At 38.8% G+C, this 13350-nt stretch overlaps 1 protein-coding gene across 1 annotated transcript in view; it reads right to left on the bottom strand.

The window, feature by feature from the left end:
* TMEM106B (transmembrane protein 106B) overlaps positions 1–13350 on the bottom strand; it is a 15271-nt gene continuing 1921 nt past the window's right edge. The window contains exons 2-8 of the mRNA XM_064166894.1: positions 11772–11993; positions 9139–9202; positions 7741–7900; positions 6834–6974; positions 6695–6744; positions 6147–6200; positions 1–5422 (exon numbers count right to left, since the gene is read on the bottom strand). Of these exons, the coding sequence (XP_064022964.1) occupies positions 5284–5422; positions 6147–6200; positions 6695–6744; positions 6834–6974; positions 7741–7900; positions 9139–9202; positions 11772–11991 (828 nt within the window). The 5' untranslated portion in view covers positions 11992–11993 and the 3' untranslated portion in view covers positions 1–5283. The remainder of the gene's footprint in view (positions 5423–6146; positions 6201–6694; positions 6745–6833; positions 6975–7740; positions 7901–9138; positions 9203–11771; positions 11994–13350) is intronic.

Consider the following 13350-nt stretch of genomic DNA (forward strand, 5'->3'; position numbering starts at 1 on the left):
TCCAAGCTTTTTTTTTTCTTTTAATATAAAATTTAATGTCATGAGTCAATTCTGTTTAGAAACATCTGCATAATGAAGTTAACTCCAGATTTCTGAACCTTTGAAGAACAAGATCCTTTGCCCCAGTTAACTTACATTAAGACAGCTTCTGGCCTGCAAGTCAATCCCCCAAACATCCCTTGACTTAGAGTGTTTATCATGCTTAAATTGATTGTTTGCTACACAATTACAGGAACAACAGTTTACAACTCTTAAGTTACAAAAATAGTTATCACTCATTAGTTTTTTCTATACATATCTCAAGCCATTATTTGCACACTCTGTACAATGAGTATTAACAGTGGTTAATTTTGCTTCCTTAAACCAAAAATGAACAACATCACTGACAGTCAGATCCAAAACATTCAGGTGCTGTAATACACTTGCATGTCTGGCACTAAACATCCCTACTCAGAAAAAGCAAAAGCAGTTTTCAGTACCCAAAAGACTGTTAAGGCCCTTATGATGGTTGGTGAAGAGGACAGGAGGATCAGGATGTTTCTGTCACCAGCAGTCTCCTTGCAGACAACTGTTCCAGTCCAACAGGGCTGCATACAGGCTGAAAAGGAAGCTTGTAGGCAAAAAGCTGTAGTGCAGCAGCACAAACTAGCTCAAACCATCCCTCTAGGAGTGTCCAGAGCTCCTCACCTAAAACAGGAAGGTGACTTCTTGAGCAGACAAACACTGGATATTGTTGCCATACTCAAGTTATTATTTTCACCACGTGTTGGCTGGGTTCTAGCTTGACTTTCATCTCCCCCCAAAAAACCCCAAACCCCAATAATCTAGATGCTTTGCTGATTGCAGTAGTTCATTTAGTACGTTGCTTGCACTTGCCTTACTTCTCCTTCCCTTTCAGAGGTAACAGTAAGCCTGGAAGCATTGTGAGGGCTGTGACATTTTGCCAGACAGGCAAGCAAAACAAGTAGTTCTCAGAGGTGCTAGGTTTTACCCATCTCTTAACTCTCAATTTCAAGTGATGGTAAACTTCACACAGCTGCCCAAGACCAAAATAAGTCAATCATTTCTTAAGCTGCTGTCTGAGAAGAGACAGATACCCAACTACAGATTTGGAGGGTGGGGAAAAAAGCACAGCTACAACTAATCACCCCATCAGCACCACCAAGAAAAAAAAACCCAAATAAATAAAAAGGAAGCCTTCAATGCTGGATAAGAACTAACACTTTTTAACATCTCAGTCTAGAAATGTTTTGCAGACTACTCCAAGCACTCCCTTTCCCATCATGAGGGCATGACACTTAAGCCAGATGGTTCAAGACCTTAACAGTTCAATCCAAGCACTTAAGCTTGACACACCACACACTAAAAATCCCCAAAGCAGTCATGTTTGCAAATTACCACTGGGGAAAAAAAATGTATTCACTTGCAGAACTTCAAGGACAATTTGGAACAAAGTCAACTAAGGCATGTACTTCAGTTTGCCAACGTAAGGCTGCAAAATATAAACATCACAATGTTAACAGCAAGGTCATGCACGCATCAGAAGTGCAGTAGGAACATCAAAGATATACCACACAGGAAAAAAAAATAGTTATGTTTGCCTTTACAAGAGATTAAGAATTCAGGAACTGTCTCTTCAACATCAAAATGAGTAAATAAATTATGAGTGAGCTTCTACAGGCTTTTCCCCACATTGAGAATTTAATTCTTACTACACCTTTTAGTGATTCCCTTTAAACCTTTCCAGATGGATATCTGATGGTTGGATCTTTGTTTGGTAGCTTTATTTCAGTCATTAATCCTTAAAGCATCATAGTTAAAATGTAAAATCATTTTATTCTCCAGGTGAGAATGGCCAAATAGCCAACACTTGTACACATTTAAGTGTTCCACATTATTGACAATCTTGATATTTTACACTGATTCTACAGAGAATACATTAAATGTTGGGATTTTCCTGCATTACAGTGCAACATCTGAACCACTGCACTAGGAGATAACTAACTGAGCTTCTATTTTAAGGTGCAACGTATTTTGGTACAGGAATTGCTACAAAAAAATCCAAGTGAAAAGAATCATACAGAAAATAAATCCCTTAAAAGCCAACCCTACAATGCCACTAGATAGGCATTTGATAGCAGTGGAAAATGATGGGGAAGTTACAAGTGAAATATGAATCCCTTCAGAGGAAGTCCTTCAGAAACCATCTTTCACACAGGAAAACATATCAGAAAAGAAAAAAGTAAATGATGATTCCTCAAGCTGACCTTCTGGAAGTAATTTGTACTTATTGATTTACAATGGGCTGAAAGGCTTGCCTTTTTAAAAGACAGGTTTAAAAAGTGAAATAATTACAGGTCTGACACTTGAATCTATTCTCATGGCTTGTCTACGAAGTTATACAAGTTAACATTGATTTCCCTTGCTCCCTCTGCACATTTCCAAGCTCAGCCATAGAAATCAAGCCTAAGTATTCCAACAGCTGCTTATCTGACAGGATGTTATATTAAAATTAGTAGTTAAATCCAAGTACTTGCCTTGATGGTTATTAGTAATGTGCTGTTAGCTTTGCAATGACAAACCAGCACATGCAAAACCATATACCTTTGATTCTCCCCTAACTGATCTCATTTGAGGATTCATCAATAAGATCTTCACTCATTTTTCAAGATGAGAACTCCTGGTCATTCAGTAAGGTCTACCATAAATTGATGGTGTTGAAGTTCACATCCATTAGATACCTCAGATGACAAATATCAAGAGTTGTGTCTTCCCCCTTCTGCCACACACACAGAAAGAGTAATTCCACTCATAATTCTTTATTTTAGAATTAGCCAGTAACAAACATTTTGTGGAATTTCTGAACCACAGATTTAAGTGTGTGTTTTGCTCAGCACGACTGCCAAACTTTCAAAGGTCAGTCTGAGCCTCAACACTCTTAACTCCAGTGTAACTTCAATCTTGTCACATTTGTTCAAACAGCATTTGGGTCTGTCACCAAATAACTTTATCATTGTGCCATTCCAGTTGTTTTATGTGAACTTTTAGCCCTTGAAGAAGAAAAAAATGCTTTAAATTGGAATAAATTGGAAAACTGCTTTAAATTTTAATTGCTTTAAATTGGAATCTCTGCCTACAGCTGTTTTCTATGTAAACCTCCCAAACCAACCAACCCACCCCTAAACAAACAAAACACACACTCTATGTGTAAATACTTTGGCCTAGAATTAAAAGAATTTGTTTTCACCTGCTGGTTGACTTCCAGTCTGCCATGATTAAACCAGCATTCTCTCTCTGTTCTCCAAGATAAGCAAATCCCTCTACAGCAGGTAACACAGAGGAGTTTACCTCTATCCTAGCCAGCTCCCCACTATTCTGATCACCTGTTATCCATCCAGGACACTTCTGCATGTATGTTATCAGCAACAGGACTGAACCTCAGCTATACTCCAGGAAGACTAAAGTTCAGTTGTGAACTAGTGTCCCTTATGATTGCAGCTGTACTAAAAAATGTTTAATTTGAAGTGCCCAGACTAAAGAATAATTCAGAATGTAATGACAGTAAGTCATTAGAATTGATTATTCCAGAGCCAGAAGCTATCCAAAGCCAAAAGCTGCCACCAAACAGCTCTATGGAACTGACAGTTTAGGCTCCCAAAATTTTCAGACATCCACAGAAAAAGGTCACAGCAGTTCAAACAGAGGAGGATTTCGTTTTGGTTCATTTCTTCAGTGTCAGACCACTGATACTTTTTTCCCCACCCATCCAATTAGGTGCACCTAAGAAAGGCTGATAAAAGAAAAGATTAATTAACATGCCTTCACTGAAGTACTGGAGCACAGAAGATTGTTCCTTGTAAGAAGTTACTCAGTAGCCTTTTCCCATAGCATTTATTGCTAGTTGATTTTAGATAGCTTATTTCTAGGAACTGGGCAGCACAAAACCAGCAATATGCATTTAAAAAAATATATTATTCATTACAAGGCAACAGGACCTCAGCTGCATCTTAATCTAATTCAGAAATAAAACAATCCTCCTCTAGCTAATTAAAAAGTTCTGTGCCTAACCCTCTGAACTGTCAGCCTTCAGAAGTCTACCCCAAAAATTACAATCACCACATTTGATACTGATCCCAGGAATTCTCGCTGTGCAAATTATCCTACTGAAACTATTTAACAGCTTTAAGTCAGTCTCATGATTACACCAGCACTTACTCCTGCAGAAAGAATTGCTTTACTCTCCCTTACATAACTGTGATGTGAACTGAGTGCTCTGGAGATGGCTTACTGAGCCTGTGAACTAAACAGACATCCCCCAACATATGAATACTTTTAAGTAGCTTAGATACACAGTCTATTAAAACAAAAATGACCAAAATCTAACATCCAGCTGCCCAAACCCATGCTCAGTTTCCCTGCCTTGCAAAATCTTGATTTTAGTAGCTGTACTCCAAAGTTTAAGAAAAAACAATCAACAAAACAGAAAGATACTGTCAAATTCTTTACCCATTGATTTTCTACAGTCTGGAAAATATTTTGTCAGTAATGATTCTGGGAGGTGTTTTTAATTTTGTTTTTAACCCCACCTTTAACAACATTCTCCTTGCAACACCCCAGAGGTAGCAGGAAGGAATGTGAAAAGATGCCAGATTCCAGAAGTTGCACTTTCAAGTATAGTGTCATCCAAGAGAGCTTTCCTGGCTTCCACAGACTGCATGTCACCTCTGATCAATCACGTGTAGCAAATTAAAAGTAGAATCCCAAAGTAAAGAACTATTGCCACTGGGTTACTAAGAGAAGTTTCATACTCAGATACTTCCAAGTAATCTTGTTATTTGAGTAGTAATACTGCCAGGTTTAATATTCAAATATCAAGAACTGAAGTATAAACTTAAAAACTGAGTATCAAGTTTTCTAAAATGCTCATTAGTGACACATTTCACCTAAACACAGACATAGACACAGTTACTCTAAGCTGATGTACCACACTGTAAAGAAAGGTCCCAGGTTCAGTTCAAGACTCTGATATGCTCCCTCTCCCTCCCACCACACAGCTTGACAGAAGTGCTTACAGTAACAGAGAGCAAACAGAAGGGGAAAACACAACATTTAACAAGTGCATCTATATACATTTTGCACCTTTTCCCTCCCTGCACCTGAACAGGTCACCGCGTTTGCTATGCTTCACATGCATGTACTCTCCCCTTCATACAGTACCAGTCCTACTGAGAGGATCACTGCAAGCATTGACAGCAGTCATTCCACACTAACCAACAGGTGCTTTTATTGAGGAGGCTGAAGTACATTTAAATATTCTGACTGGCCCAGCTGGTAGGTTGTGTTTCCTCCACAGTCCACGTACTGGTATCTCTCCTGGGATATTTGCTCAGAGTGGACAAAGTAAGAAGTTGTCACTGTCACTCTTAAAAGAGAAAACAGAAGCAAAAGTTGTTTTGTAAGAGGATGGAGTCTCCTGTTACAACAGCTTTTTACATTAGTACAGTTTTTAAAAAGCAGTCAAATGAAAACCAACACCAGTTTACCACTGTAGATTTTCTCCATGAAAGGCATTTTGTTCCCTGTGCACAAACTTTTTTTTCCTAAAGATGGTAAAACTGAGTTTTACTCACTAGTGTCTTGCTTTGCAAGGAGAAAACCAAATATTTCAGAAGCTACAGCCATAACTGGTCTTCAACTCCTCCCCTCCCTCAAAAGGAAAAATAAGACACTACCATGCTACTATTTATGCAATCAGTCACAGAAAGTAGACCCTGGCAAAGTACTAAAAGCTGCAACTGCTTCAAGATCACAAAGATCTTGGCCATTTTTGGACAGTGGTTGATATAAACACTCATTTTTTAAATGTGTCCAAGACCTCAGCAGCTCCATGGCTGCAGCCCAACTGCAGAGCACATACAGTAATAACAGGTTCTCCTATTCAAGTGTCTTTAAGCCACCAGAACCTGCCAGAAGTTTCAGTACCTACGAAGACTCTATATTAAAAAGGAAGTTGTTTTGATCTGTGAGGCACAGGCTTTAGGATTAATGATTTTGGAGTAATATTTCAATCAGAATTCCCTTTTTATGTTAAAGTGACATTACATTTTTACAATTGTTTCCAACAAATAAGAAGTTTCCATACTTACTGCATCATCACTACTATGTTATGCACTTTGATAGATGGTAAAGTGCAGAAGTCACTGCAAAAACCAGAAAGAACTGTTAGATTTACATCAGGTTTTTAATAGGTAGTTGTTTGAAAAGCAAGAATTGGGGCTTTTTAATTAAATGTCAGAGTTCTACAGTTAAGGGTCTTTTATGACCAGCATTGTCATGTGTACAAATCAAATACTAGTCTGCTCTCTTTAGCAATGTTCATAAACATTTGCTGTTCTGAAGGGGAGCAAGGCCACATCACAGACACATGGCAGTTGCTCTGCCTCTAGTCCAAGCCTGCACAGTCCACCTCTGAACTAGACCAGCAAGCACATCATTGCTCCAGGCTATTGCCAAGGCTGCAGCTACTAAGCAGAAGTCTCAAATTATGTAAGCTTCTCTCTCAACCCAAAGGGGCTGGCATCCACTGCAACTGCACACAGACACGAAGCCTCAATAGTTAACTTTCTGTTCAGTCTGCACTTCAGGGGAAGAGAACATTGGACTTTGTTACGACACACTGAATGTGTACACTTACAACATGTAGCTCATTTCATCTTGTATGACTGTTGGCACCATATAGTCAATCTAAAACAAAATAAACAAGAGCACAAAATGAGTAGATTTAATAGATGAATATTAACATGCATCCATCTTTGAAAGTCTGTCCAAATTACCTGTTTCATATCCAGAGGACCAATGTTGGTGATGTTGTTTAGCCGTGCTTTGCCAATAACTGTTTTTGAAAACTGAACCTGGGCTGTGATGTTTGCCACTTCGACAGAGTAACAGTTGTTGTTTGTTATATTTAGTGTGGTCTGAAAAGAAGCACACAAAACACTAATGGCTACCCATTCTGAGTATGATGAGCACACATATTGAAGCTTATGACCGAGACAGCAACACTTGAGCTTGTGCAAGTGTACTTTCCTGCCTTGGAGAACTGAGGGGCAGTGTAAAGGACTATCACTTAGGGGTTGTTTTATGAATATATGGAGCAGCACAAACTTCTGCACAGCTTCTCCAGTGACCACCCTCCACTGCAAATATTTTATTTCTTCCTATCCTCAATTATTCCTTCCACAAAAATTAGCTATTATAGGACCCTTTTATTCCATGGTTGCTTTGCTTTAAAACGAGGACCTCTACCAAAGTCTTTAGACAATCATGTGTTGACCACATTACTAAGTGAAGAAGCATGTGGAAAAAACTCCTTTATGTTTTAAAGTGGATGGCAAATTGTTAAACTCAAACCTAGTACCAGGGCAGAACTCAGTAACATTTCTACATTGACACATTACATTTCAATCATTGCAAAAATAATGCAGAGTACTCCAAATTCACTGTCCTCAAGAAAACAAAAGGCAAAATGGTAGCTTGCAATTACACCTCTTATTAGCTACAGCTACAGGACCCAGCAACAGAGGCACTTACACCGATCAGTCTGAAAATTCCACCTGCTTTTATTTCTTACTACACTAACTAAGCTCACCAGGCAGACCACAACTTGTATGTGGGCTGAAGCGTGGCAGTAGTTGCCTTTCTCCATGAGAAATATCCTCCTGGATAGAGAACTGGACTCACTGTGATGTTGAGATAGATGATTCGTCTATCCGGTTCATAGCTGACATACACCGACTTCACACCAACGTATTCCACATCGATTGCGCGAGGGAACAAGAAGAACACAGCCAGCCCAGAAAGCAGCAAACACACTATTACAGAAGCAGTCACGTAGAGCTTTCTGAAGGAAAAAAAAGAGCACTTCTCAGAGTCAAAAGCAAACAAAAAATAGTGGCACGTTATCCTCTTTGAATGATAAGGAGCATGACTACTCAACACAACTAGTCCACTGTATTGCTAACTTCCCTTAGCTTTCACGGGGCAGAAAAAACAAGCTAGGCAGCACTTCACTCCTCTGTTTGAGAGATGGTACTCTTGTTTATACATCAGAAATCAAGTGTCAAAACGTGTGATCATCCCAACATTCTTAACTGAAGAGGAAATGGAAGGGATAAATATTTATGTGCTTTGAAACATAAGCACCTCCTCTTCAACTCTATTTATAGCAGAACTCTTGTTACTCTGCTGGACTCTTGCACAACATACCCAGAAGAAAGAAAAAAGCTCTTGCATGCTTTACACGGGATTCTCAGTCTTAAAAGTCCTAAAGGGAAAGTGTTAACGTCCTGCTAAGGAACAGGATGTTAATACAAAGGGGGAGTGTATGCTAATTAGAAAATAATGATTTAAAAATTACAAATACAAGGCTACACTGCAGCTCCGAGTTTCTCAAAATTAGAACAGTAATGTTTCAAATCTCTGCTACAACTATGTGACACACATGACTGAGGAAAAGTATCATGTGAAGTTACTGTGGTTTTTTTCCCTGGCACACACTTCTACAGAAACATCCAAACATTAGGGGGAAAAAAAAAATATCAACAAACTTTTTCCAAACAAGGAGGTCAGAGCACTGTAATTACATCTTGAAGTAGTTTCCAGAAAAAATAATAATATATATAAATATGCTATATGAGAATAATGAATTTATTGACTTTGCTAGCTGCTCAGAGCTTTACCAATTAACTTCCAGGTAGTAGAAATTTCATAATAGCAGGCCAAAGAAGCTATCATTTTGTTCCAGCACTGAAGTTTTAACTATTTAGATGAATGAAGATGCTAGACATTGATAAATACTTAATTACTGTGGACATTCAGATACATTAAGACATCATGAAGTATTACTTTGCTTTGTAAGAGACTGTGATGTGAGTATGCACACCTGTTAATAAGTAACTCTCCAAGAGGTAAAGGCTGATATTACTTACAAGCCAGGTTCCTTCAATACTGAGTGCAAGAAAACATTCCAGTGACTTCAGCTTGACCCTTCTTAGCCTATCTCCTTTAAATTGCTGAATTTTAACCAGACAAAAAATAATTAACTGTGGACTCATGTATCAGAACTAATTATTGACTTACGTTCTTCTTGGCCTCAGCCTCTGATCACTGTATGGAATTAGTGCTACCAGCTGATTTTCCTGTCCTGGAAACAAAAACACCCTTTCAGAATTCAACCAAACAAAGAATAAGGATTGTTGCAGTTACTTCAGAAAAGAGTGCCTATTACAACTTAATGGCATCAAAGAATAAACACTAAAGGTAAGTAAAGATTTGAATTCCAGATAATGGCCTAAGTAGAATACTTCTGTAGCTTATGTCACTTTCTGAAATAGAGCATGGCTTACACAACGTGGAGAGGGAAAACCACCAAGCCCACAAAGACCAAAGCTAGCAACAAATTCTGCCGCTGGCACCACTGCCTGAAGAGAAGGAGCTACAGAGCAGCTTCCAGCTCCCTTTGCAGGACCATATGTAGTCACAGGATAAAACATTCAGAAGCCTGGACAGAAAGAGCTGATCCAGAAGGCATTCTACATGTGCATGAAAAGCAGTATCAACTTGGGTGGCTTCGGCAACAAGTTAAACATAGACTGTTCTGGCAATTGCTGCTATGTACAACCATTTGTCATGGGACTGAGCAGCAGCACCCTGTCAGGGAAAAAACTATCTACTGGAATTACTCCAAGCCACAAGTTACCTCACTACATAGCATTTTTAAGAGGGACATAACAGGAAAGATAAAGAACACAATTACAAATGAGCTGTTGAAAATATACGGACTACAACTGCCTTTAAAGCTTTTGGTTTTGGTGTACAAGAAAATGGAAGACTCATCCAAAAATCCTCCAAAGAAATGGGCTTTTGAACTTAGGAATCCCACCATTGCTGCACTTAAGATAATGCTTTTACAAGTAAAACTTGTTTCTGATACTATCTAACATTTCAAGTTACCAAGCAAACAAAACCCACCCCTTCCTTCTCTGTAGTCTTCTGGTTAAGACAGGTTTCAGCTGCAAAGCTTATCCACACTCAAATTTGCTGAATTGATGCGATAATCCAAGAACAGATCTTAGCATAAAGTTTAACAGCTAACACAAATAAATCTCTTATATTTGCAACTATTTGGATATCCAAATGATGAGGCTTCTGTCACTTACTCCCAGGTGAGGCAGAAGTATCTGTGAACTATCCCAGAACCTAATCTGACTGAAGCACAGGTACAGGGACAGTATGACAGAGACATCAGACAGTTTTCACAGGTTGCTGGTCACAGTAAGTTCTGAGAACCTGGATAAGGAGTAGTTCTGGCAAAGCCAAAGCAGTTCCAAACATAAAACTTTGTCATCAGCTCCTCTCCACCTTGTCAAAGGGAAGAGCTTACAGCTGGGGCAGAAGGCTGTGCCTTGGCATACTGCACTTGCCACTCTCTCATTACCCAGTTTCACATGCCCTGCATTATTTCAAAGGTTTGTTTCTAGAAGGCTATTCAGGCAACTTATCATATAGCAACATAATGCAGCAGGATGCTGTCTTAAGAGAGAAGGCAAAGCAAAGGATGAGGGCAGCCAGCAAATAAAACATTTGGGCACACAGACAAGTGCTGAGTAGTCTACTCCTTCCTGGGACAGCCAGATCACAGCAGAAACTTTGCTAGGCACAGTCAGCTAAAAGGTGCTGCAGCACAAGTGTTCAATTCCTCACAAGTACACAACAACCAAGCTTCCATTTTACTCTTTTAAAGACACCCAATACCTTGCTATGAATGCTCTACAGACAGATCTCCCAAACAATATGACTTAAAGTAAGCTGTAGCTCTAGATGACGTCCTGTATGTAGAGGGTTAAGTACTAGCAGTATTGACAACTTAGCATCTTTACTTTAACAGAAAAAATGCATTATTTTCTAGCATATACATCCCAGATACACTGCCAAGGTGCAAAATAGCATTGGGTTTTAGAAATTTATTATTCAAACAAACGTTTCTGGGCTTTGTTATTCAGCAAATGGTCCTCCTCCAGCTGTGAACAATATCCAAAACATTATGTAACATGAACTGAGTATCATGGCAGCTATTAACCCCTTCATGCCTGTTTGCTGAGTGGTGACTTGTTAAAAACATCATGAATTCTAAAGTTTTCACTTCCATTAGGCTGGCTCCATAGTGCCAGTATATTCAGGAAGTTTAGGGTAAGGAAGGTGAAGTGGGGGACATTGATCTTCTCAAGTTTTGGTATAAGCAATCTTATTTTTAGTCAATCTAACATTTAAATATTAGATTGACTATCTATATAGACAGACCTACCTTCTTTCTCCCCATACCAGTGACAAGTTTAACACTCTCTGTACTTGCAGCTATTTTTGCAAAGTTGTGTATTAATTCCATTAGTTTAAAATAGGTACTTTAAAAAAAAAGGCAATAAGAATGTGGAAAAAAAAGAAAGGTTTGGAAATCCAGCTTGCAATAACTAGGGATAGGTGTGCATGGATGTAATAAAATTGTACTGCTAAGAGAAGACCCAAGAGGTAGCAGGCAAAGCGGAGTCAATTTCTGTTTCATTTATGCAGCCTGATCATGAAGTCCTTAGTGCTAAAATGTCAAGGAAAAAAAATCAGCTTCTGTTATTTATATATATACATACATTATTATGGTTACAACTGCACATGGTTAGGAGGTAAATTTAGAGGTTAAAAGAGAACTGAAGTAAACTTACCTCGTGGAATTCTTCCTGTTCCTTGGCAAGTCGGGCAGGTAACGCTGTCCCTTCCTGTAAATTCCACATAGGGAAACTGCGACACATCTCCACATCTGCTGTCCTCGTTGTGGGATTCCGAGTGAACTAACCCATTCCTCATGTTATCAGACACTGTGCTTCCATCATAGCCATCCTCCTTGCATGTGTGCAAAGGCAGGTGAGAAAGAGATTTTCCCATGTCTACAATAAAGGTCAGAAGAAAGCTCTCAGAGAAAACATTCAAGTGTGGCTTGGAGTCCTGATGCTCCCTGTTCAGATCACTTAGGACCTGCAAAGCGCCAATGCCCTGCCAAGCTGAAGTCAATCCCAAGCTATAAGAACCTGAACTAATTGGGAGTTTTGTTCATATCCTCCAACATGCCCAAGCTGAAGAGGGATCGACGAGACTTCCAAGTTAAAACGTCTGGCAAAAGGTTGTAGCAGTGTAGTAGCATTGTTACTGTAAAGATTTTCACACATTAATCTTTGTATAAAACTCCCACAAGTTCAAGTACTGGGCTCTAGAAAGCAACTTTGCAATTTCCAGTGGATTTTACATGCAGATTCAATTCTGATTAAGCTTTTTTAGGCTGGACTTTTTTTTTTTAAGAACACATGTACTAATTTCCAAGCCAGAAACACTGATCTCCACCTGTTTCAACTCTCCTTAACCCAAAGGAGGACTGATTCACCAGAAAGTCAAAGAATGAGAGTTACTTTAACACAGCTGCTGGCAATATGTAGCATTTAGAAAGACTTGTTAGTGTGTTAATTACAAAACCAATTTTGCTACCTATGCAAATTTTTACATTTGCTCATTGCTGTAGATTTCCAGCTATGACACAGAAACTACCTTGAAACACAGAACACTTGAAACTGAATGCTGTAATGAAGTGATACAAGTACAAACTTCCTTGATTTGCAGCAAGTGGAAAAATGAATTTAGGAGTTAAAAAACCAGCAGTGGCAATCAGTTGTCTAGCTTAACCCCATAACCTGATTTAGTTGCTCAACAGAGACAGGAGCCACTCAATTCACAGGACTTGAGAATGGGATGTTTTAAGTAGTATACAAAACTTTGCCTTTCCCATTGTTTTTAACGTGACTGCAAGTGATTATTATGCTGGTTTATGCAGAAAGGAAGCCTTAAGAACTGAGAGCTAAACAAGCTGAAGTATTTTGAACCAACCACTCAGAACAGAAAGATCTCAAACATAATAAGAACACAAGCACATTAATTTGTTACATTGCCAAAGTCTGGGTGCACATAGGAGGGAAAAATAATTCAACAAATGCCAACATACCCCAGTTACTGTTCCAAATACTTGGCATTGTTTTATTCATTTATGTCACTTACAAAAAAGGAAGAATCAGGATGCTACAGGACTTTTAAAACATTCCAAGTTTGAACAACATTCAATAAAGGAAGTAGTTCAATTGAAAATTAAAACCATTTAGCTATTGACATTTTTCTCTTAAAAGGCTGCTGACAATGTTGATAAATGTTGTGTGTGTGGTTTCTGCTTACTGTTGTTCTTGTAGCTGACCTATAGCCTTC

The sequence above is a fragment of the Pogoniulus pusillus genome, chromosome 28, assembly GCF_015220805.1.
Source record: "Pogoniulus pusillus isolate bPogPus1 chromosome 28, bPogPus1.pri, whole genome shotgun sequence".
NCBI classification, from domain to species: Eukaryota; Metazoa; Chordata; class Aves; order Piciformes; family Lybiidae; genus Pogoniulus; species Pogoniulus pusillus.